Here is a 27,357-nt window from a genome sequence, read left to right on the forward strand (position 1 = left end):
TCTGAGGATCAACTGTCCCCATAAGGATTGTAAAATTGGACAATTTTGATCTTTTTGGGGACATTTGGATGGTCCCCACAAAGAAAGCATTATGGTTGTTGTTGTTGTTGTTCACAAAAATATAAAAAATAAAAGCACCAAAAAGTTTCCATTTCATGTTTCCTGAGGACCAAATGTCCCCAAAAGGATAGTAAAATCAGACAGTTTTGACCTTGTGAGGACATTCGAATGGTCCCCGCAAAAAAAGTGTTGCTGTTGGTGTTGTTGGCGGTGTTTTTCCACAAAAATATCAAAAATAAAAGCACCAAAAAGTTTCCATTTCTCTTTCCTGAGGACCAAATGTCCCCAGAAGGACAGTAAAATCAGACAATTTTGACCTTGTGGGGACATTTGGATGGTCCCTACAAAGAAAGTATTGTTGTTGTTTTCACAAAAATATTAAAAAATATAAAAGAACCAAAAAGTTTCCATTTTATCTTTTCGAAGGACCAAATGTCCCCACAAAGGTAGTAAAATTGGACAGTTTTGACCTTGTGAGGACATTTGGATGGTCCCCACAAAGAAAGTATTGTTGTTGTTGTTCTCACAAAAAATAAAAAATAAAAAGAACCAAAAAGTTTCCATTTCATGTTTTCTGAGGACCAAATGTCCCCATAAGGATTGTAAAATTGGACAATTTTGATCTTTTTGGGGACATTTGGATGGTCCCCATGAAATGTTGTTATTGTTGTTGTTGTTAACAAAAATAAAAAGAGCCAAAAAGTTTCCTTTTCATTACTGAGGTTAAGGTTTGGTTTAGGTGCAGGCATAGCAGTGATTAACTGCACTAATAATTATGTCAATGGAAAGTCCTCAAAAGGAGAGAAAGAGAGAGAGAGAGTGTGTGCTCAGTAAATCAGAGGACAGGAATGGAAGACTGCAGTAGAAACAATCATATTGGCCGTGCAGAGAAGGCGTGTAATCGGACAAACACTCCATGAACGAGGGATGAGTGAGGCAGAGAGACAGAACAAGAGAGAAAAAGAAAGACAGATTAAAGTATTTACAAGTATGCATGTAACGTATTCATCTCATCTAGGCTTGTGTGTCAGTGTGTTTGTGTGTGTTTATCCAGTCTGTATCTCTTCTCTGCAAGTGTTTTTGTGTGACACACAGGTAAAGCATGCATTAGTGTGAGTTGTGTGTGATGTGCCATTACACACTGTGTATTGTTTGTGGTTATCTGTTTGGAACTGTTTAATGTGTAAAGCATCTCGAGGCGAGTGTGCATGTGTGTGTGTAATGTGTGTTTACATGAATTCACATTTTTGATCAGCCAAACACAATACACTCGCTACATAAGTGCTTAAATTTACGAGGGTATTGTTGCTAGGCAACCGGGAAGTATAAGCTAGCGAATAATGGAGGCTAACAATGGGCAGAATCATGAAGTCTTAAACAGTCAAAGTAAAGGCACAGTGATTGCGAAAACCAGACAAACCCTTTCAGAAGATCAACATTTACCTCAGATGTGTTGGAAAATTATGGAAAAAAAAAGTATTCCTGCTTCTCTGTGACGAAAACTAAACTGTCTTTACATTTAGCCTCAAGCGCTAACCAAAATCACACACGTTCTGCCATATTTAAAAATGTGAAGTCAAAAAGGTTGATTTATGTGAAATCTTTTCAGAAACATGACTGAAAATATGACTGAATAGTGAATTCATACTTTTAAAAGTATGTACTGTACACTACCGTTCAAAAGTTTGGGGTCACTTTGAAATGTCCTTATTTTTGAAAGAAAAGCACTGTTCTTTTCAATGAAGATCACTTTAAACTAATCAGAAATCCACTCTATACATTGCTAATGTGGTGAATGACTATTCTAGCTGCAAATGTCTGGTTTTTGGTGCAATATCTCCATAGGTGTATAGAGGCCCATTTCCAGCAACTCTCACTCCAGTGTTCTAATGGTACAATGTGTTTGCTCATTGCCTCAGAAGGCTAATGGATGATTAGAAAACCCTTGTACAATCATGTTAGCACAGCTGAAAACAGTTGAGCTCTTTAGAGAAGCTATAAAACTGACCTTCCTTTGAGCAGATTGAGTTTCTGGAGCATCACATTTGTGGGGTCGATTAAATGCTCAAAATGGCCAGAAAAATGGCTTGACTATATTTTCTATTCATTTTACAACTTCTCATCTCATCTCATTATCTGTAGCCGCTTTATCCTGTTCTACAGGGTCGCAGGCAAGCTGGAGCCTATCCCAGCTGACTACGGGCGAAAGGCGGGGTACACCCTGGACAAGTCGCCAGGTCATCACAGGGCTGACACATATGGCCCTTTTCCACTACCCTTTTTCAGCTCACTTCAGCTCGCTTCAGCTCACTTCAGCCCGACACGGCTCGCATTTCGACTACCAAAGAACAGCACGACTCGGCTCGCTTCAGCCCTGCTTAGCCCCTAAAACTTGCACGGTTTTGGAGTAGGGCTGAAGCAAGCCAAACCGAGCCGAATGAGGCTGGGGGCGTGAGCAGACACTCCCCTGTGCACTGATTGGTGAGGAGGCGTGTCCTCACATGCCCACACACGCCCCGCGAGCACGCTGAGATCTGTAAACACCGTAAACCCGGAAGAAGAATAATTACGAATTACGAGAATTTCTGAAGCCTTATGCACCTCGCCTCATCTATACGCTCTTGCCAGTATCTGTTGGCATTGTCGGTGACAACAAGCCACAGTACCAAGACCAGCAACACTAACGACTCCATGTCCTCCATGTTTATTGTTTACTATTCGGGTTGTGAGACTACCGCTTAAAAGATCACTGATGTCACTGTTTGCGCTGCCTAACGACATCACGTGACGTCCACCCGCTTTCGCTAACTCCACCCAATGTGTCCACCCACTTCCAGCCAGCACGGTTCAGCGCGGTTGTAGTCGAAATGCAACTTGAACAGCCCCACTCAGCTCGACTCAGCCCAACTCAGCACCGCACGGCTCAGCCCAACTCAGCCGCGTTGGTAGTGGAAAAGCGGCAATAGACACAGACAACCATTCACACTCACATTCACACCTACGGTCAATTTAGAGTCACCAGTTAACCTAACCTGCATGTCTTTGGACTGTGGGGGAAACCGGAGCACCCGGAGGAAACCCACGCGGACACGGGGAGAACATGCAAACTCCGCACAGAAAGGCCCTCGCCGGCCACGGGGCTCGAACCCAGGACCTTCTTGCTGTGAGGCGACAGCGCTAACCACTACACCACCGTGCCGCCCCCATTTTACAACTTATGGTGGTAAATAAAAGTGTGACTTTTCATGGAAAACACAAAATTGTCTGGGTGACCCCAAACTTTTGAACGGTAGTGTATGCGTGTATGGGTGAGAGCATATGAAAGCTTGTGTGTGTGTGTGTGTCTGAGAGAGAGAGAGAGTGGCAAGACAGGCAGGGGTATAGTGGTGGCTTAGGTGATGACTGGTTCTGTCTCGCAGTGGATCAAGTGTGTGATACTGTGAGTACTCTCTGTGTGAGTGTGTGTGTGCGTATCTGTGTGTGCTCAGTACGGACTCTGAAACGCTCAACCTGTGTTGAGTGATAACACACAGACTAAGAAAAGGCACTTCTCCATCTCTTTTTCTCTCACTATCCTTGTAATACTTTCTCTCATAAATGAACATTTCAGACACCACCATTTTATATAACGTGCGAATCCATAGTATATAATATGGATCCTATACTTCCTGTGTCTTTCTGTCTTGGTCTCCATCTCCTTGCCTTTCTTTCGCTCTTGAAACAAGTTGTTTATCTTGTTTCATTCTTAGCTCTTTGTGTTCGCCAATCTGTAAGCATCGTAAAGTCAACATGTTTGTACGTCTCCTGTAAACGAATGCTTCCCTCTGACCACTTCAGCCCAAACAGTACTTCTACACTCCAGCACTGTTTACATTGCCGCGTCAATGTTGTATCGAGGCGGGTGTGTGTTTTTACATTGTGTTTGTGTTGATGTGAATGGTGAGATTTGATCTGTGTACATTACAGCCACTTTCCCTGTCTGATGTATTGATTTAGTGGCGTGCTCGAGAGAGTCCGGCTATAGATGGTGCTTTGGATGAGAATTGCACATATGTTTTGAAAAAACATGTTTGACAAAAAAAAAAAAAAAAGTTACTCAGTTTGCATGTTATCGTTGGTGTTTGTGTCCATCGTGTTTTTCAAACGTCAATCTGGTGAAAAGAATGACCTGATTGCAATCTCCAGGAAGCTTGTTCACATGTCTCCAAATGAAGATCTTCATTTGAAAGACAGCTGACTATGTGCTACCTTCGACATGGAACAAACTTTTTTTTCAATCTCAAAAGCCTCCTTCTGAGCTGGATAAGGTGTCGGAAAGTCACTTTCAGAAACAGAAACACGCGGTACCTGTTTCCCTCGCATGGTTGACATCACATAGCGCTTTCCTGTGTGTATTTCCTGCCCCACCTCCTTTATACAATGAACAGCTTGCAAATTTAAGAAGAAGAAGCCTTTGTTTGTCACATGCACACTCAAGCACAGTGAGGTTTGTCCTCTGCATTTAACCCATCTGAAGCAGTGAACACACACGAGTGAGTACACACACATACCCAGAGCAGTAAATGGGGAGCAGTTGAGGGTTAGGTGCCTCGCTCAAGGACACTTCAGCCCAAGGCCGCCCTTGGGGGAAACCGGAGCACCCGGAGGAGGAAACCCACGCAGACACAAGGAGAACATGCAAACTCGACACAGAAAGGCCCCCGTCAGCCACCGGGCTCGAACCCAGAACCTTCTTGCTGTGAGGCGACAGTGCTAACCACTACGCTACCGTGCCGCCTGTGCCGTGAATAAACAGGAGCATTCCAGATGTTTCATAAGTTGTGAGTGGCTATTAGAAGGACTTTGGCATATGAGCTATCGAACTATGCTACCTTTCAGACCATACTACAGTAGCTAGCGACTCCTAGATGGTACCCCTACCCATTACAGGACACCATGTTCCCACATTCACACTCAATCACATCTTTCAGCAATTTGGAGTCACCAATCCACCCAGTTTTTCAGAATTTTGAGGAAACCTGAGAACCCAGAGGAAAACCATGCAGACAGAGCAAGAACGTGCAAAACTCCATACAGACAGTAACCCAAGCTCAGGAAAGAACCTGGTACCCTGGAGTTGTGAGACGGCAATGCTACCGTAACCGATTGTAACTCGGTTTTTCATCATAAACATTGACATCCCATAAACAACATGACCTTTGTGATCTGTGAATACCATCCAAAGCCCAAAAACATCTTTCCTCAAACATTCTTTTTGTTCATTTCAGCCTGGTTGCTTCACTAGCATAACTAGCAGTTTAAGACTTGATCCGACTTAGGTGCCAAAAAGGAAACGAGAAGAACAGAAGACCTTCAGCTTTCTTTCCATACAACAATAGCACTGAACAACGGAGTCATTCATCGTGCACTTATCCCTCACTCTATGCTTGTCTCGAAGGAGGAGGAGAGTGAGTAGGACACAAAAACAAGATGTCAGAGCCGCATTACAGCTTCTCTAACTAATGACTTGGCAAGGTCACAACCTCAGGGACTCTGGTAACTTCCAGTCCGTCACCTCTCAGCGGGATAAATCATCACCTTTTCGCCTTCAAGCTGACCCCAAAGCACGAGAGAAAAAGTGAGGAAGTGAGAGAAACTGGTGTAAAAGAAAGACAGCTCGCGTGTCTGCGACATACAGGTAAAGCTCTGAGGATGTATTTGTTCAGCTCTACTGTGTATTGCTAAGTAAATCTAATTGTGCTACGCTACACTAATACGCTGTCGATAATCTTTGGACAGGTGCATCATTTGATCTAAAGGGGTATAAATTTTGGGTTTCTTCATTGTTCTAGCAAACTCCTGAAAGCGTAACATGCTGAACATCTCATCTCATCTTATGATCTCTAGCCGCTTTATCCTGTTCTACAGGGTCGCAGGCAAGCTGGAGCCCATCCCAGCTGACTACGGGCGAAAGGCGGGGTACACCCTGGACAAGTCACCAGGTCATCACAGGGCTGACACATAGACACAGACAACCATTCACACTCACATTCACACCTACAGTCAATTTAGAGTCACCAGTTAACCTAACCTGCATGTCTTTGGACTGTGGGGGAAACCGGAGCACCCGGAGGAAACCCACGCGGACACGGGGAGAACATGCAAACTCCACACAGAAAGGCCCTCGCCGGCCATGGGGCTTGAACCTGGACCTTCTTGCTGTGAGGCGACAGCGCTAACCTCTATGCCACCCCCATGCTGAACATGTCAGCTTTAAAGAATATTCGACCAGTACTCTGTTAAAATGGGAATCAGTTGCTCTGGAACTATGGTCAAATCTATTTTACATGGGTAAGGTCACTAAAATTAATCATCCCCTGGCAAAAAATCTTGATTTGCAAAGACAAACGACTAGGAACCGGCTAGTTAGCTTGTTAATAGCATTGGCTATCATACTGATGATCACCGATCTAGTTTTAGTGCTTGTACCGCCATTTCAAAACCTTGGCAAAACAGTTTCAGACAACTTAAATGACATCACATAAAAAACACGAATCGAAACTGAATAAAGAAAACCACGGATGAAGGCTTTCCAAAGGGGTGATTTTAATTTTTGACAGGATCCCCTTGGATGCCTCTTCAAACTGAGCACTACATGTACCTCTAAAAAAATTATTGAGACTGCAATACCCAAGTTATCTAAGAACCCAAGTATCTGTGTGTTTCTTGGTTTCTTGCTGTATCTGCCCTCTTTGTGACGGGTTTATGAGCAGCGATCATTCACATTCAGTAGTGCTCTCACCATTCAGACCAAATGCTCCTCTGCTATTGAGTTCTACTGAAGCGTACACTTAAGAATACACCCAGCTTAAGAGAGAGGGAGAGGGAGGGTGGGAGAGGAAACAAGAGAACATTACACTCAGTCTGAGAGAGAACACTATACCCAGCCTGGGAGAGACAGAGACGGAGCATCTAAAGTGAACGTGACTCAAATTGCATCACAATAAAGAGCTTTTCGAAGCAGTTGGTTTTAGTTGTTGGAGACAATTAAAGAGAAACAAACCAGTGATCATGAAGTGGCAAGCTTAAGCATTGATTTTACAAATCATCGTCTTAAGATCTAACCCAGTAATCCATCCAAAGAGCAACATGAAGACTAGAGATCTCCAGAGATCACAGCCAGCAGTTACCACAAACAATAGCTCAGTCTGTACTCATATATCAACAGCCAGTTGCTTCATATTATGGAAAAAGAACTCTTCAAGACAGAGGCTACATCCACACGACAACGGCAACGAGATGTTATTTAAAAAAAATATCGCGTCCACATGGGCAACGATCAGTAAAATATCAGGTCCATATGGCAACGCAACACTTGCTGAAAACGATGCAATACACATGCCACACCTCTAGGGGCGCTGTAAGACGGTCCCTTCGGAGACACCAGAACAATAGAAGAAGTAAGGACGCATGCGCATAAACTATTATGTGCGAGACTTCATATTAGCCACAAAGTCAGGAAAATCTGTTCGTAAAATTACATTATAATGACCAAATACAATGAAAAGTATTTTTCCAGTCTCCCCTGTGAAAGGTAATCCCGTTTGTGATCTTGTTTGGACGGTAAACCTGTTGGTACAGTTAAACGCAGCACATGAATGAGGCATCTTTATTCTCCACTTTGACCCATCCAATATGGCGGCGAGGATGACGTATGATTCTACGCGGAAGGCGGCGTCTTTAATGGTCCGGAATAAATTGAATGCTACACGTTGATGGATTAATTTGTTCTTCTACGCCCTTTTTGAGGAATGTATTGTAGGACTTAAACCAACATCTGAAGAGGTGAGATCGCTCCTTTTTTTCCCTATTTTTGCTGGCGGGATTGACTCTGCCCTAACTCTCTCTCTCTCTCTCACTTTGCACCATTACACAATAAATATTCACAGTGAAAATATTTTGTAAGCGCGTTTCATGAACCAAGTTATAGGATTTGTTGACAACTCGCATCGAGTTCGTTACACTTCTACCCGGCGTGAAGCACTGACAGTCATGTGGTTGTGACGTCATCGTAAACAAATCCGTTCTACTCATCCAGACGACTTCGCAACGGCAACGTTGCCAGATCTTTCCACTCTGGAACCCGTTCTCAAAAAGATTGCGTTTTGGGGCACCCAAAACGCCGGTGCCGTGTGGACGCCAGGCCGAAATGATAAACAATTGTATCGGATTCACCTGAATCCGTTGCCGTGTGGACAGGGCCAGAGTGTCACATATGAATGACAGCTTATGTAGTCCGGTCTTAAAAGAGGAAAGTCATGCTTTCTGCTCAAGCATAACTTTAGTAGTTTCGCTGTTAGACTTCTAAGTTTTAGATCATTAAGAATAAGTTCCACCAGTGGTATACCATTATATGTTGGAATTGAATCTTCAATTATTATTCCCCCCGTTTTGGACATTCTCCAGTGTGTTTTGGAGCAGTTTTAGACCTTCCCGAAGGTTCTTCTCATTTGGATTCTTCAAGTGTTTGACTGAATTGGTGGACTTTGACTTGTTAGGTTTTCCAGCAACTTTCACTTGTTCTACCTGCAACTGTGGTAGCTTAAAAATGTTAGTTCTTTCTCCACTGATCCTTCCAATGTGAGCCCTTCAAGTGTTGCCCCTTGAAGTGTTCGACTTTGCAGTTCACGGTTATGTGTCAGACCGTCAAAAGCTATGACTTCCAGTGCTGTTCATCTTTCAGGTGTTTGACCTTCGAGCATTCGAACTTCAAGTGTTGTACTTCCAAATTTGGTGGTCCTTTCAGTCTTAGGCCCTGTCCACACGGCAACGGATTCAGGTGAATCTGATAAAATTGTTTATCGTTTCGGCCTGGTGTCCACACGGCACCGGCGTTTTGGGTGCCCCAAAACGAAATCTTTTGAGAACGGGTTCCAGAGTGGAAAAATCTGGCAACGGCGCCGTTGCAAAGTCGTCTGGATGAGTAGAACGGATTTGTTTACGATGACGTCACAACCACATGACTGTCAGTGCTTCACACCGGGTAGAAGTGTAACGAACTCGATGCGAGTTGTCAACAAATCCTATAACTTGGTTCATGAAACACGCTTACAAAATATTTTCACTGTGAATATTTATTGTGTAATGGTGCAAAGTGAGAGAGAGAGAGAGAGAGAGAGAGAGAGAGAGAAAATAGCCCTTAGGGCAGAGTCTTTAGTCCAAACACTGCGGAAGCAGTACCAAACCGTGCACCGCCCATGCGCTTTCCAAAAACAAAAACAATCCCGCCAGCAAAAATAGGGAAAAAAAAGGAGCGATCTCACCTCTTCAGATGTTGGTTTAAGTCCGACAATACATTCCTCAAAAAGGGCGTAGAAGAACAAAGTAATCCATCAACGTGTAGCATGCAATTTATTCCGGACCATTAAAGAATTCTGGAGGATATCAGAATGTTGGCGTACCGGCTTCCATCTACCCCCATTCATTCCTCTTTCCACGTCTTTCGTTTTACGCTACTGATTAATAATCAAAACTTTATGTGGCTGATGCTACAGAAGAAGGGGTTTATGCGCATGCGTCTACTTCTTCTATTGTTCTGGTGTCTCCGATGGGACCGTCTTACAGCGCACGTAGAGGTGTGGCATGTGTATTGCATCGTTTTCAGCAAGCGTTGCGTTGCCATATGTACCTGATATTTTACTGATCCGTTGCCCATGTGGACGCGATATTTAAAAAAAAAAATCTTGTTGCCGTTGTCGTGTGGATGTAGCCTTAGACCTTCATCTATTGACTCCTGAAGTGGTAGACTTTCCAGTTCTAGGCTATAAGTTTCAAGCCTTCCAGGGCTAATCTTCCAATACTGTGTCTTCCAGTGTTAGGCTGCTTTTACACTGGCAGCGGAAACAAGTTGCGCCTGGAACAAGTTGCACACACTTTGTGTTTACATGATCACTCTCTATCGGTGGCAAACCGGAGGTTAGACAGGTAGACACAAAAGTGCACATGTGCAAATTAGTGATCAGAAGCTTGTTTTTAACTTGCTTTATTGACCTCTCGCTGCTCATTTCTGTTTAAACGTTCCGCGATTCTGTGGTAAATCATCTCATCGTGGCCTGATTTCTCCAAATCCAACTGGGTATCTGTATCTCCCCACAACTGGCTGAAGATAAGAACTTCTTTAATCCAGTTATCACTGCGATGGGCTTGGAACTCGCTTGACTCTGTCATTTAAAGGCAGAGATGTTTGACAAGGAAAAGCACTCGAGAAGAACCGACCACTGATTTTGCCATGAAGCAATCTTGTCCGGATATTAAACAACCCGGACGAACGGTACCACGCACGCCTAAACCCTCCTATTTGCCACCGATTGTGTTTAGACAGTAAGCGAGAACAAGTTGCGCCTGGAACGAGATGTTCCGGAACAAGTTGCACCACCTCATAAAGTGGAGCAAATTGTGTCCACTGGTGTCAAATTGTTCCGGAACAAATCATATTTAGATGGGCAGTTGCGCTGGATCAGCTTGTTCCGGGAACAGTTTGTTCCAGCACAAATGCCCGTGTAAAAGCAGCTTTAGTCTTCCTTGAAGGGTTTGAGCTTCAAGTGTTAGAAGATCTTCCAGTGTTGAAAGATCAAGTGTTTGTCATTTAATTGTTGAACCTTGAACTCATATACTTCTTCCAGTGTTCCTCTTCTACCAGACCAAGTACTGGTTTTCCTACTTTCAGCTTTAGACCTTCAAGTGGCATTTGTCCTTTAGGTGTTTTCCTTTAATTGTTCCAAAGTTGGAACGTCCCATCTTTGTTTTGGATTTTCTAGTGATAGATGTTCAAATATTGGAGGTTCAAATGTTGCCTCTTCCTGTGATAGTCCAGCTATTACTCTTAAAATGATATTTAATTGTGTTCCAGTTCTTACAGTGTTAGATATTCAAGTGTTAGTCCTTCCAGTCTTCGTCGAGTATCAATCACACCACTGCTATGCCAAAGTTGGTTGTTCCAGTGTTGGGAATTGTGGTTTCTGTTTCAGTGGCAGCAGCTTTACCAGTGTTAATCGTATTATTCCTGCAGGCAGTAATCCTTTTAATCTGGCCAGTGTTAGTTGTGCCAGAAGTTGTCGAATGTGAAGGTACTGTTTTCTCTGCCAAATGGACAAGCATGAAACCTCTCTTTAATGAAGGAAGTCTTCTGAGAAGACACATGCTCTTTAAAGACACACATCATCAGATAAACACACTTTCCTATACCGTTTCCAATACTTTCACACTCTTACATGTGGTCTTACCTCACGTACTGTAGGATGATTGACTTGGAGCATTTTTAATGCATTCTCTGAAGGTCATAGGATAATGTATTTTTTCCTCCATTTGGGTTTGTATTTGGCATAAGTTTGGATCAGTTTTGGACCACATCATAAATCTGGATGAGGTTGAAGCAGAACGGAATCCCAAATGCTCAAGGAAACAAGGTATTCATGAAAGCATCCGAAATCGAAATGTGTTTTTGCTATTTCTTGTGCTGTTTTTCACTTTTTTTTTTTTTTTAAATCAGTCACTTTACAGACGGTTTTAGTCTTGTAAAGACCCTGCAAGATATCTTTTTGTTTCACCATGCATCAACTTATCTCTTTTGGGTTTGTCTTGAATTTCACATACGCTTTTTACATCGGATCAGGGGGTCCCAAAACACTTCAGGAAACAAGCGGACGTGAAAGCATCCTAAATTGCCGTGTTGTGTTTTCGCTATTTCTTTTCCTATTATTCATATACGCTTCCAGTCACTTCCTCTGTCTGTCTCTTACAATTTCTTTCCCCATCTCTCTTTCTTGCTTTCTCTCCTCCATGAATGGCCTCAGTAAGGGGAACAGGTCTGTTATAACTGTGCTCTTTGGCAGAAATATGCTTTATGCCACCTCATGTTAAACGCATTAGCGTTTCTGCTCCATTCTGCTCGGCCCGCAGCCCGCCAGACGCTTCCTGCTCCTCTCCAAACGACACACACAGATGGAGAGAGACAGAAAGAAAGAGAAAGAGCAAGGGAGGGGTGATTCTATGGATCAGGGATTACCAAGTGGAGTTTTATGATTTGAAGCAATGTTTTAACCCAAATCCAGTTCTTTGTGTTCCATGAAGATTTGATCGAAACTCGTGGCATGTGTCGAGTTTTTCTTTCTCCGATTCTGGTTTGGCCCTTAGTTCAGTGCCTTGTTGAAATGATCCAATTGTTAATTCTGATGCTCATGCTAGCTGCTGAAGTTTCTTGAGTTTTGTGTGAGCATTGGGAGAAGGTTTCGTGTTTGCTCAGAGCAGTGGCGTTTTAGCAAACTCTAAAACTGGCTTTACTTGTATTTTGTGGTTGGAATGTTGGCTGGAGAGATCACGGCAAACAGGAATTGTAAAAAAAAAAAAAAAGAAAGTAAGTGTGTGCGTGTTAAAGACGCAGGGTTGTGAGGTAATGTTTAGATGTTTATGGTGTGTAACGAGAAGTTTGTAATTTCGCTTTGCTGGGGTTTGGTTTGGTCTGTTTCTGTGTGTATGTATACGAATGCAAACCATTGTGTTTTGTTTAATCTCCATCCGAGACACTTTAACTGTCAGGGAGTTCTGGGAGCCGCTGTGCACAAAAATTAGCGATTATGTACCAACTGCTGAGGTCTTATTCGCATACACACACACACACACTCTCGCTAAGCTAGTCGCGCTCTCTAATTCTCACAGTCCGTCTCTCTCTCACACACATTTATTGTGTCTTTTTGTCACTGTTTTGGGCTTTTCTCATTGAGGCACTCAGCAGGGGGGCATAATGGGGGGTTCACACACACAGTTTCAGCCTGATTAGACTTTTAATCACACACACACACACACACACACACACACACACACACACACACACACACACACACACCGTACTTCTCTCGTTGTGGGGACTTATTGATATCATGCATTCCCGAGCCCCTTACCCAACCTTAAACATCACAACTAAATGCCTAACCCCAACCCTAATCCTAACCTGAACATAATTCTAACCTGAACCCTAAAACTGAGTCTGAACCTTCAAACAGCTCTTTGAAGAAGTGAGGACCCACCAGAATGTCCTCACTTTCCATCAGTGTCCTAACTCAGAGCCCCTTACCCAACCTTAAACATCACAACTAAATGCCTAACCCCAACCCTAATCCTAACCTGAACATAATTCTAACCTGAACCCTAAAACTGAGTCTGAACCTTCAAACAGCTCTTTGAAGAAGTGAGGACCCACCAGAATGTCCTCACTTTCCATCAGTGTCCTAACTCTGTTGGTAAAAAAAACAAAAAACAAAACATGTTCTGGTCCTCAATATGTAACAAGCACACACACACACACACACACACACACACACACACACACACACACACACACACACACACTTCTGTCATTGTGGGGACTCACTGATATCATGCATTCCCTCATGCCTAACCCTAACCTTACCCATCAACACTAAATGCCGAACCCCAACCTTTACCCAAACCCTAATTCTAACCTGAACCCTCAAACTGTTTTTACTCTCAAACAGCCATTTGAAGAAGTGAGGACCAGGCAGAATGTCCTCACTTTCTTGCAGTGTCCTCACTCTGTTGGTAAAAAACGTGTTCCGGTCCTCAATATATGTATAGCAAGTACAACACACACACACACACACACACGAAAAAGGCTTTTATAGCCATGTGTTTGCAATTCTCAGGTGTCAGCAGTTCTCAGCAAGTCAAATGAAATGTTTGGATATTAGACAATATACATTTGGACTGATTCGTTATTATTGGAGGAACAACATCTAAAAACAAGTGATTATGCTGTCATTTAATTCTTCTACCAAAAATCAGCTCAATACGTTGATATGGTACACCACATAGAACAGCTGAGAAAGCTAAGCTACTTCAAAAATGTTCGAGCTGCTTCTCACGAAAGATGCACTTACCCTAAATGTTAGCCAAAATTAATTAGTTTGGATTTGATAACACTGTTTAACTCCAATTCTGCTCCTGAGATTGCAAGTAGTATAATCAAAAGAAATGGCCACAAGAGACCAATTGGTCTCTTGAAGCTGGAATCGGTGATGAAGTTTCAACAGTAATCCAAAGGAAACCCAAGTGGATGAGGACAGATCGTGTGAACTTCCACACAGGCAATACCTTGAGCTCAGGATCGAACAGAGGACCCTGGAGCTATGAGGTGCCAATTCCATATGTTGCACCACAGTGCCACCCTTTCAGTTCAATAAAATCTAGAACTCTAGATTGCAGAATCAAGGTTTTCTTGCAGAAAACATGGTAGCCTTTTTTATTCCTAAAGTTTCAAAGCTTCAAACCATGTCCAAAAGATCAAATGTAAGTATCATCAGCTGTCCATTGCTAGCGATGATGACTGCTTCATGAGGATGCCCAGAAACGCAGATGGGCCACGAGGCCCGCACCAGAGCGACAGAGTCACCCGCACTAGAGGCACGAATGGACCGGCCAAGCCGCCACGAAATGTCTGGCTTTGTGAGCTCTCACATACTATTCTCCTCTCCTAACAAAGCACCTTGCACAGTAAGGTAAGACAAATGATGTCGTGCCCCCATCGTGTTGTTTCTCTGGACCTCCAGACCTGATGCCAAGTGGTGCACAAAAATACCACAGACCTGACAGGTATGGAAGTTGCCACGCAGTGACAACTGACTTGCCGAGTGATGCCATCCATTGGCCATTTGAGTGGCTCTTCCACATGCCATCTGGTGGTGTGCCATTGACTCTGTTGGGTTCATCTGCCACATTGCACCGAAAAGTGCCCCGCTGCCAGCGCCTTATTGGTGATGTACGATTTAACCCATCGCTGGAACCCAGACAGGTGCTACCACTCCGAGTCAGAGCGGACCTGGGAGCAATGGTGATTAAGGGGTCACTCCACTTTCCCCAACACTCAAGTCCTCCTGAGCCTGAGACTCACCACTGGTTGCAGTTTAAAGTAATACCCAGGACTAGTCAGTATAAATGGTTAAAAAGTATGAATTCATACTGGCAAAATGTTGCTGTTGTATCAGACTGACAATAGATTGGGTGATATGACCCCATCAATGACTGTTTTCTGTCACATCATGGCTTTTTTGCCACCATTTTGTCCCCAATTTGGTCACCTGACAATGCACCTGACAACTTCTGCAGACAGTCTACACTGTTGGTACAGTATAGCCGCATACCCTACACCAAGGGTCTTCAATCCTATCCGCAAAGGGCCGGTGTAGCTGCAGGCTTTCATTACAGCCAAATTGGAGGCTCACTTGACTGTTGATTGGAGACGAGGGTGAAATGATTAAACAAGTGAAATCAGGTGTAGCTCCTGCTTGGTTGGAATGAAAGCCTGCAGCCACACTGGCCCTTTGCGGATAGGATTGAAGACCCCTGCCCTACACCATCACCTGATGCGCACCTCCCCAGAAATGTGATTGGTCAACTTTGTCGCATCACATTTCCCCGTACGCATTTCCGGCTGCCCCTTCTTCACTGTGAAAATTGGACATCTACTATCACGATATTGTGTGAATACAAATATACACTTGTATATTTGGTAGAGTGGATACCTCCGCCAAGCCACATATTTGGATTTGCATCAAAATCAAATCAGTTGTTCCTTGGCCCATGGCTCACCTTTCCTCAAAATTTCCTCAAATCCATTCACTACTTTTTGAGTTACATTCGAAACAGACAAACAAACGGAGGCAAAAACATCACCTCTTCCAACACAGTTGGTGGAGGTAATAAAGTGTGAGGCTCTATTGCGGCTGTCGTTAATTCTAACTACCAGTTTAATCCTGCACCTAATCCTGTGGATTAGTTACACCAAAGTGCTTTGAACTGCTCATACTACTGAATATAGGTCAGTATTTTCTGTTTATGATTCCTACAATGAAACACAGATCTCACGTTGTTTTCTTCCGCTCTTCTTCTATGTGTAAAATCTGCAAATTCTGGTGTGTTTCATGCAACAGCACCCCTTAGAGGAAACATGCACCTTACATGCAAGTTAATACTTCACTCAGTGTGAGAGTCGAAGCCATACCGAGGGTGTAAATTCTATGCAAAAGTATAAATCTCCCTGATTACGTGATGGCTACAAATTTGGGAGGGTGGCGCAAGCATGTTTACTGTGAGAAACTTTTTTCAAACTGTTGCTGGTGCTGCATCAAAGCGCAGCATAAAACACTCTGAAGAAAGTGCTTTCTACCCTCTTCCGCATACATGAGCACACAGATGCCCATGATTGGCTCATGTCCCTGTGATTAACAGGAGACTGAGAGAGTGTGCTGTCCCTTCCACCCAGAGAGCATGGCCAATTTTGCTCTGTGGACCCCCAGCCGTGGATGGCTGCGGAGATTCAGACTCGCGTTGTCCTGATGATAAGGTGAATGCTTTTCTGTTGAGCAAGTCATGTTTTAATCTCGATGTAAAGAATTAAGGTACCAAAGGACTGTTGAGGGCACGTCTGATTAATTCAAGGAACCATTTTTTTTAGTCTGAGGGTCCATATTACAAAAAATACTTTTAACCCTTAGATGTACTTACAGCTTTTCTCTCAGAGCAGAGTCGAGTTTGTTTCTAACATACCGTACACTACCGTTCAAAAGTTTGGGGTCACTTTGAAATTTCCTTATTTTTGAAAGAAAAGCACTGTTCTTTTCAATGAAGATCACTTTAAACTAATCAGAAATCCACTCTATACATTGCTAATGTGGTAAATGACTATTCTAGCTGCAAATGTCTGGTTTTTGGTGCAATATCTCCATAGGTGTATAGAGGCCCATTTCCAGCAACTCTCACTCCAGTGTTCTAATGGTACAATGTGTTTGCTCATTGCCTCAGAAGGCTAATGGATGATTAGAAAACCCTTGTACAATCATGTTAGCACAGCTGAAAACAGTTGAGCTCTTTAGAGAAGCTATAAAACTGACCTTCCTTTGAGCAGATTGAGTTTCTGGAGCATCACATTTGTGGGGTCGATTAAATGCTCAAAATGGCCAGAAAAATGGCTTGACTATATTTTCTATTCATTTTACAACTTATGGTGGTAAATAAAAGTGTGACTTTTCATGGAAAACACAAAATTGTCTGGGTGACCCCAAACTTTTGAACGGTAGTGTAAGCATTTACTACATTGTTAAAATAATGCATGTACAAATGTATACTCTCTCTCTCTCGCTGTCTTTTTGCCTCATCTGGGTCTTATAGGGATTCCTGTATGTGTGTGTGTGCATACCCTTAGTGTCTCCTTTTTTACTGATCCTGGCAGGTATCCACGCCCCCCTGTGGAGCTCGTTTCCACCCTGAGAAATTTCCAATTCGCTCCATGCCGAGTGTGTGTGTGTGTGTGTGTGTAGGATCAGGAATCTGTGCTTAGACTCCTAGAGTAATGACCTCCTAAATCTAATGCATACACCAAAGAGACAAAAAAAAAGAGCAAGGTAGGAAGATAAAAAAAAGAATGAGAGAGGGAGGGAGAGAGCGAGAGAGATTGTAATGTAAAGATGGTCTTTGTGTATGGAGGAAAGTTTAAGGAAATGAGTTACATTGAACATACCACAGAAATCCGTTCTTAGACGTACACACACACACGTGTTTGCACACACACACACACACCCAGCCTGCCATCCGGAGTTCAGATTAGAGCCGCCAACGCTGTTCTCGGACTCCCATGTAAACCTTAACGTACTCATAACCTTTTTCCACCAACACTAACTCCATGTTTTGCTTCTTCTTCTATTTTTGATTAACGTTCATTTCTAATTATGGATCTAATTCTAGTTCTTACTTTTCGGGTTGTCTATCCGTCCAATCATCTTTCCTAGATTCCCATTGTATCTCAGTACCAAGGCTGACTATTAGCAAGATTTACGGAGATGAACTGATCAACATCATAACCAGCAAATGAACTGATTAGCTGCTGGAATTGATTCAGAGTTAAGGTCACAGCAAGTCAAATCTCGGAAATAGTTTTTCTTCAATCGCTTCCTTTCTGTTTGAAGTATATTTTAAGGGTATGTCTGGCAGATAAATTACATTGCAACGCCGCTATCACAAACTCCTTGGAGGACGTCCAAATAATTTGTTATTCTGAAAAGTTCATCAGGGTGAAATGGACCCACTTGTCACACCAAACACTCAGGTTATATGCACAATTTTAGGCACATTCTCATTATCATGAATTTATCCTTCCGAGTCACGATCGCAGTTCATTGGCTGAGTTAAAGGATCACGAATGGAGGCGATGACTGATTTCTTCATCTGTTATGGAAATGTCGGAGGTTACTGGTGTATCGTTGTCAACGTTCACCCACTGACTCACTATATTTTCAAAATCTTCACCGTTCAGTTCATTCATGTGTTGCAAATCACTGATGTCATTCATGTTGTGCCGCGGGGCTGGGCGAGGCAGGGCGAGGCAGGGCGGGGGATATAAAAACACCAATGGTATGCTTTAACTAGATGTTAAGTTTAGCGGGATCAACAGTTATTTCATCCTTTTATCAATCCTTTGATCACCGTTCTCGATAATTGTTTGTGATCGACACCTAAGCTCAGCGAATTAAGTCTTTGTTTTCTGGCACTAACATGTATTGTTAACTTGCCTGCGGACTTGATTACTTATTTTTTGTCTCTGGTGGGAAGAAGAAAACATGGCTCAGTGTCGTGTAAGCAGGTGAATGACAGACATAATTGCAGGAAGAGTGTTTATTTACAAACAGGCAGGCAAACAGTTCAAAAGCTAAGACAAAGGCAGGGTCATGAAACGGGCAATGGGCAAGCGAGACAGAAACAGAATGGTGGACGCAAAGACAAAAGGCAGAGTCCAAATACACAAAACAAAGTCAAAACCAGAAAGGCAGTACACAGATAATAAGGCTTGGTAATGTGAGACACCCGGTACAGCACTATACTTCATCAAGTCTGTGTTTTTAGAGAGTCCTTATAAGCACACGCTGTGATTGCACTCTAATCTGGAACAGGTGCATAGTAATTACTCCGAATGGCGCTGCACACGTGCTCCGAGCCCCAATGCACATGGACATGACACAGTGATTTTTTTTTTTAAGATTCCAACTCGTTGTCACGAAAGGTGGGGGACACAAACTTAGAAAGTTTGTAGTAAACGAGTTTGTTATAGCGGGGTTGCAGTGTAGTAAACAGCAGGACAAGAGTTGGTGGCGATGGAGGCATTCTTGTCATTTTATTGTTAATTTTATTTCTGGCTCTAAATGATTTCCCATTTCTTCTCTTTAGTCTTTTCTGGTCCTGAATCTCTTTCTCTTGCTTTTTCTGGTTCTTGTTTTTGTTCTGATTCATTCTCTTCCTCCTCTCATTCTGATTGTTTTTGTTCTGGTACATGTTTTGGTTCCTCTTCTGCTATTGATTAAAGTGAGACTACCTTTCAGATTTTCAAGTGTAGGTCATAAAAAGAATTTTCCCAGACACACAATTATTTTTGTTTCGTGGACCGAAAGCTATTGAATTCGAATCCCAGACTTCCAATTTTATTTGTTTTTTAAAAAATAGAACAATTAATGAATTTAGGGCCATGTGCCCCTAAATTCTCCATTATTTTTTCCTGCTTCACCATGACCCAATTCAAGATACTACGTCATGTATCAGGCGGTGGGCTTTCCTCGTTCGCGCAAGGCATTGTAGGGATACAAATTTGAAACAGGAGAGAAAAATGGAGGACGTGAGTATGCAAATGAAACGTGAAAGACCGACTACAGTAACGGAAAGAAAGCGAGAAGAAAAGACGTTATGTTATATACGAATGAAAGGAAATGCAGGACCAAACTAATCAATATCGGGGTCAGCGAGCACCTCGGTGTGATCAGCTGTTTGTTTAGCGATGATGAATGATGCAACCATCAGTGCACGGTCAAAGGTAAACCTGCACATGCACACATGGACTTCCTCTGTCCGCTTGACTGCGCGAAGCGAGCGATTTCATGAATATTATTTGCTCAGGAATCCCCTCAAATTAAATAACTTCCCAGCCACAGAATGGCCTGATATTTTGTGAGATATTACAGAAATAAATATACATCACAATGACCAAATTTCAGAAGGAACTAAATTTCACCAATTTTATGAAATCGAAAGGCTGTCTAGCTTTAAAGCTGACTTTTATTTCTGGATTTCATTCTAGTTCTTTCTCTGGTTCTTTTTTAATCGCTGAATTCAGTACCGGTTCTTGTTCTTATTCTTTTCAGAGTCGGTTTCCAGTTCAGTTTCTGCTATTTTTTTTACCTTGGAGATTATTGTTTGTTCTTGTTCTTGGTTATTTCTGGGTTTAATTTGACTTCTTACTCTGGTTCTTTCTCTTTTTTCCACTTCTGAATCTTGTGCTCGTCCTTTCTTCTGGCTCAGATTCCGTTTTTATGCAGATTTTCTCGCTTTATTCTGGTTTTAATCATTTCTGGTTCAAATCTTGGTTCTTTTTCTGCTTCAGATTTAGACTAAATTGTGGATTAAACTCTCGTTTTTACTCTGATTCTTTTTTTTTTAAATGTTGATTTCAGAATGCTTCTATGTCTGCTCCTGTCCCCCCCAGATTCTTGTTTGTTCTCGTTCTGATTATCGTTTGTATATTTAGGTTTTGGTTCATTTACTTGTTTAATTCTTCTTTTTTTTTGTATATTTCAAGTTATAGTTCTGATCCTGCTCTTCGCTCCACTTCTTCTCCTTAATTGTGTTTTGGTTCACGTTCCTGGTTCTTTTTTTTTTCCCCTTCGACAATTACACATATTCCATTTGTGCAAATTTTCAGCTGGTTTCATTTGCCATTCCCTCAAACCCGGGCGTGAGAGAGAGTGTAGTTGTGTTGATGGTCAGATAGTGTTCAGGTATGTGTAAGTCAAGAACATCAGTTTAACACATACACACACCCACACACACAGACACTATTTACGGTAGCTGTATGTGTCTGAGGTCAAAGGTCGTGGCTTTGCCCAGGTGAAACACATCACTTTTCTCGAAGGGGGGGCTCAGCTTTCTGAGCTCCTGCAGCTCTTTAACCCTGACGGAGTGTATTATTCAGCATGACTATCAATGATTCAGGACTCACACTCACCTCTACCTCTCTCTCTCTCTCTCTCTCTCTCTCGCTCTCTGCTGTACATCCACATCCACATCCCTCGTTCCCTCTCACACATTCCTGTCCTTCCCGGCTTCCTTTCTTTTTTAACATTGCAGTTTTTGATCTCCTTCTCCTCAGGGATTGTGGGTAAATCCGTGGCTGTAATTATTTATCATGACTGCATCTCTGTCCTCATTAAACAGAAAACAAGAAGAGACGCAAAATTATTTACACGTCAAGGGGAAACGAGAGACACTGGACATATAAATATATAATATCAATGTGATTTTTTTTTTCATTTGCTTTACTTATTCTTAATATTTATACACATCAAAGCACTGTGGAACGTTCAGTTCAGTTTCTTGGCCAGAACGTGATGATTCATTTTCTACTACACCAGCTCTGACTGCAGCTCCATAAACTGATAAAAAAAAAGCATAATTGTTGATCTGATGAAATTTTATGTGAGAACATGTTTATTATTTAATATTTTTGGAAAGGAGGCTTCTTCAGTGTCAGTGCTTTCGAACAGTCAGAGTTAAAGCCACTCCTTTTCGTCTTCTTTGCCATCGCACTTATGAAAGCCATTTTCTTATTGTGCTCTTTGGTCAAAATAGGTTTTAAATAAAGCAGGCTTTAATAAAATAATAATGTTATGGCTTTATTATAACATAAATCTTTCATATTAGCATGGCTCCACTCTTAAAGCTAGATGGCATTTTGATTTCATAAAATCAATGAAATTTAGTTCCCTCTGAAATTTGATCATTGTGATATGTTTTTTTCTGCAATATCTAAAAAAAAAAAAAAAAACAACCAAACAACCAAACAAACAACCAAAAAAAAAAACCAGGCCATTCTGTGGCTGGGAAGTTATTTAATTTGAGGGGATTAAAGCAAATAACGTGCATGAAATCGCTCGCTTCACGTAGTCAAACAGACAGAGGAAGTCCGTGTGTGCATGTGCAGGGTTACCTTCTTCTTCTTTTGGGTTTTACGGCAGCTGGCATCCACAGTGTTGCATTACTGCCATCTACAGGTTTACCTTTGGCGGTGCACTGACAGTTCCATCATTCTGTCGCTAAACGAACAGCTGATCACACCGAGGTGCTCGCTGAGCACCGATATTTAGTAGTTTGGTCCTGCGTTTCCTTTCCTTTGCATATAACATAACGTCTTTTCTTCTCTCTTTCTGCTACTGGAGTCGGTCTTTCACATTTCATTCACACCCTCATGTCCTCCCTTTTTCTCTCCTGTTTCAAATTTGTATCCCACAATGCCTTGCACGAACGGGGAAAGCCCACCACGTGATGCATGACATAGTATCTTGAATTGGGTCATGGTGAAGCAGGAAAAAATAATGGAGAATTTAGCACCATGTGGTTCTAAATTCATTAATTGTTCTATTTAAAAAAATATTAAAATTGGAAGTCTGCGATTCGAATTCAGTAGCTTTCGCTCCACTAAACAAAAATAATTGGGTGTTAGGGAAAATTCTTTTTATGACCTACCGTACACTTGAAACATCTGAAAAGCAGTCTACCTTTAGTAAGTAATAAGATAATATATATATTTATACAGGCAAAAACAGAAAATATGGCTTTTCAATATCAGTGGTCATACTCATGACTTACAATGTAAATATATTAAAATGGAGGTCTATGGAGGATTGAATGAAATGCATCTTCAGAGGGTTTGTGTTTGACTCAGAGGAAAATATGTATCTCTGCTGTCTCCTTTTCAGCTTTGTTTCTGTCTCGAGGGGAATTATATTCAATCACAAACACCATTAATGCGGACTGTGGATGTGGGGAACTTCTAAACACGCGCTCTGCATATTTATTTTAGCAATAAACAGCAAGATGCAAAGCAAATGCCTGTTTTGCTTTCGATCATAGCGTGTTTATTAGCAACGGGTTGCGGGCAGTTAGGGGATCAAGTGTAGGTTGACAGTGGTGTGTGTGTGTGTGTTTGTGTGTGTGCGTAAGGAGTGGATGCAATGCTGACAATGTGTCCAAGTTGTGTTTTGGTGTGTAAAGTCTGAATCCAGGAGGAAAAATTGTTTTTATTTCATCAGTAGTGTGAGATGAAAATGCATAACACTCAATTCTCTTTGTGTCGCTCTCTCGTTCAGGTGGAGATCACGCTTCAGGACATCAACGACAACCCTCCAGTTTTTCCCACTGACATTCTAGACGTGACTGTCCAAGAAAACGTTGGTGATGGATTCAGGATAATGCAGCTAACAGCAACTGATGCAGACGAGGTAGGAAATTCCCTGCGGAAAAATCTGGAATAATAGCTGCCTCGGCTGAAGGTTTCTGCTAAATATACCCGTACGTTTAAGTGATATTCCGTGTGATAAATTCTGCTCTGATTACAGTGAGGAATAAGTCTGACATAAGTCACTTCTAGGCTAAACCTGACGAGCGGCGCTCTAATGGATCGGTCTGGGTGTGTGATGGATATCAAGGTGCTGATGGATATCATTAATAGCGTTAACAGAATGTTGAAATTTGCCAAGAAGAGAGAGAGAGAAAGAAAGAGAGAGAGTTGTGGTTGGAATCGAATTGGACCCTGCAGAATGCTGTTGTCTCGCAGCTGAATGAGATTTAATCACTAAAGACGGAAAGGAAACCGTACGTTTGGCTGATGATCTGGGAAGGTATTTGAGAGGGAAAATGATTTTAAAAAGGAAAAAAGGTATTGAGTAATGGAAATCCGCTTTCTCACTCCCTTCCTCTCGAGTGCATTTTCCATCCACCTGTTTTTAGATAAAATTTGGATGAATAGAATGAGCTCAGTAAGCTTAATAGATCAATAAATACTTCTTGTCAAAATAATACACAACTATGATACTGCGGAGTCCATCCATCATCCGTAACCGCTGATCCTGTCCAGGACTGCGGGCAAGCTGGAGCCCATCCCAGCTGACTATGGGCAAGAGGTGGGGTACATCCTGGACAAGTCACCAGGTCATCGCAGGGCTAACACACAGAGACAAATAACCATTCACACTCACATTCACACCTACGGTCAATTTAGAGCCACCAGTTAACCTAACCTGCAGGTCTTTGGACTGTGGGGGAAACCGGAACACCCGGAGGAAACCCACGCGGACACGGGGAGAACATGCAAACTCCACACAGAAAGGCCCCCGTTGGCCACTGGGCTCGAACCCAGAACCACTACACCCCCGTGCTGCCCCATGATAGTAACAGATTTTTGGAATAAACTATAATATAGCAAGCGTGCTTTTGGCAGCTAGGTGCTCTTATAATGACATCATCATGCTGTTCTTCTTCAAAACTTTCAACATACTGTAACGGTAGTTAATAGGAACATGATAATTCACAGTACGTTTGCTGAGCGTTTCAGAAACATTTGGATGCAAAACACGGAACAGCTGTGCAGACTGTTCGAGTTTGGGTTTGGTCCTTCTTTGCTTGTCTCTTTCTGCTTCTTTCCCTTCTTCCTGACTTCATGAAGTCACTTGGGACGTGTCGATGAGTCCCGGCGAGGCTGCTTGAGTTTGTATTACATCCCTGGCTTCCTCTTGTGCTATAAAACCTCTGCTTCTTTCCCATCTCACACAGGAAATGTGTAAAAATTCCGGCAGTTGCGCAGCTCTGTTACAATACTTAAGCATTACACCCTCACGCAGGACTCTTGGCCCCTCCTCCTCACCCTGAACCCTGAATTTGTGATGTATCACTTCAAATTCGTTTGTGTTAATAAACGAGAAACACTCGTCTATTCCCAGATCACTGAAATCACCAGAGTTTTTTCCATCAGCAGGGCAAAGCAGCATTTACTTTTCTCCAGGTGTTCTCAGATTGGAAATATAATGCAGACCAGTGCCAGGGTGGATGGACGTCCTTGGCTAACATGAGTCCAATCAGATATATCTGGAACCTTTTTCAGCCAAAGCCACATGTGTAAGAAAAGAGTGAGCCAAGCTCTATAACAACAGACCAGCAGACTGGAACATGTTTTTGGTTTCTGCAGGGTTTCTCAGGTCTGAAGGTCTGGCTTTCCACAAGTTGGCACAGAATGGTGTCAGCTTCTCTTAGGTTGTTTCAAGTTGGCGTAGACAGGCTCCAGGTGGAGTAGAATAGGTGACTCTGGATGGGTTGCAGGAACTTAGGTCTGAGTGAGGGGGTTAGTTGTCCTCAGGTGAAAACAGATCTGGGTCAGCAACGCTTAACTCTCTTCACGGTGACACAAGTGGTTGAGATCAGGTGAAATTTTGAAAGGTTTTGCTCTTGAGAGCTGGTGGAGATTTCGTTTTCTATAGGCCACAGGTCTTTGCAGCATTTTCGCTCTTCTTGAATTGGCCAAAAGGGACTCAAAATGTTGAGACAGACTTACGTTGGTACAGATGGGTATGAATTGTATATTAGTTCTCCTTAGGTGTGTCCAAATGCATGACATGTCCAACAGTATGTTGACATCTGACCATCACACTTATATGTGTCCATTCCAAAACCGTGGGCAATTTACACAGTTGATCCCCTCCTTTACTGTAAAAATAGTCATCACACTTATGGGAAAGCTTTCCACTTTTCCAGGGATTTGTGCCCATTTAGCCACAAGAGCATTAGTGAGGTTGGGCACAGAAGTCAAGTGAGAAGGGCTGGTATGCAGTCGGCATGCCAGTTCATCTCAAAGGTGTTCAGTGGTGCTGATGTCACACAGGACACTCGAGTTTTTCCATATCAAGCTTAGCAAACCATGTCTTTATAGATCTCGCTTTATGCACAGGGGCATTGTTATAATGAAACAGGCTTGGACTCTTTGTTCCAGTGAAGGAAAATCTTAATACAGTACTACAACATTAAAAAAAAAATCTAAACAATTGTGTGCTTCTACCTTGAGGACAACAGTTTGGAGAACACCCATACATGAGTGTGATGGTTGGGGTCCAGATACTTTTGGCCATATATTGGAGGTCTGGACAGGGTCCTGGTGGTCTGGTTGATCTGGACAGAGTTTTAGCTTTTCTTAGGTTGGTCCGGGGCAGTACAGTGGTGTAGTGGTTAGCACTGTCACCTCACAGCAAGAAGGTTCTGGATTCGAGCCCAGTGGCTGACGGGGGCCTTTCTGTGTGGAGTTTGCATGTTCTCCCCGTGTCTGCGTGGGTTTCCTCCGGGTGCTCCGGTTCCCCCCACGGTTCAAAGACATGCAGTTGAGGCTAATTGGTGGCTCTAAATTGACCTGAGATGTGAGTGTGAATGGTTGTTTGTCTCTGTATGTCAGCCCTATGATGATCTGGCGACTTGTCCAGGGTGTACCCCACCTCTCGCCCATAGTCAGCTGGGATAGGCTCCAGCTTGCCCGCGACCCTGCACAGGATAAGCGGTTACGGATAATGGATGGTTGGTCCAGGTAAACATGGACTGGGTTTGATCTCTTCTCTGATTGGTCAAGGAAAGTATTTCAAAAGTTTATTTAAAGTGGTAGAGCTGGAACTAGCCGTGGTTGTAGTGGAATTATATGATTATCCTTTCGTACTATTACGGTTTCTTTGGTCTGGTAGGTCTGGGTAGGGTTTTATCTCGACTCAGGTTGGCAGCGGCAACTCTGGATTGGGTTCTGTTCTTCTCAGGTTTGCAACAGTGAATATGGATTGGGTTATAGTTCCATTCAGGTTGGTGCAGATAGGTTAGCTCTACTCAGGTTGGTACTGGTGGGTCTGGATAAGACATTGGCCTCGAACAGATTCAGGTGGAACTGAACAACATTCTTGTTAAGTTGGTCTGAAACTCTGGATAAGGTCTGAGTCGCATTTGGCCCATTGTTTTAAGTGGGTCTGGATAGAGTTTAACTCTTCTCATTTTGGTTCAGGTGGATCTGGACAGGGTCAAGTAAGTGTACAAATCAGCTTCTGTTATAGTACATTCTTCTTGCCTCAAACCCTGTTTTGATGTACATGTGAATTCATGGCCATTTGGATTAAAATATGGGAAACACTTGTCTTTTCACCATCATCTGTTAAAAACCTCATGAAATGTTTCAATCAGCAGAGCAGAGAGAGGTTTACTTCGCCCCAGGTGTTCTGTAGTGTAGACCAGTGCCAAGGAGGAAGGCTGGCCTTGGCTAACATGGATACAATCAAGAATATCTGGAGCTTTTGCAGTTAGAGCCACATGTGTTACAAAGGAAGGAGTGAGCCAAAATCTGAAACAACAGACCAGCAG

At 42.7% G+C, this 27,357-nt stretch overlaps 1 protein-coding gene across 1 annotated transcript in view; it reads left to right on the top strand.

Moving 5' to 3' along the window:
- The window catches only part of fat4 (FAT atypical cadherin 4), a 154,738-nt gene that overhangs the window by 53,419 nt on the left and 73,962 nt on the right, over positions 1-27,357 (top strand). The window contains exon 2 of the mRNA XM_060901236.1: positions 23,292-23,423. Coding sequence (XP_060757219.1) covers positions 23,292-23,423 — 132 coding nt within the window. The remainder of the gene's footprint in view (positions 1-23,291; positions 23,424-27,357) is intronic.

Source organism: Neoarius graeffei, chromosome 20 (genome assembly GCF_027579695.1).
Source record: "Neoarius graeffei isolate fNeoGra1 chromosome 20, fNeoGra1.pri, whole genome shotgun sequence".
Taxonomy (NCBI): domain Eukaryota; kingdom Metazoa; phylum Chordata; class Actinopteri; order Siluriformes; family Ariidae; genus Neoarius; species Neoarius graeffei.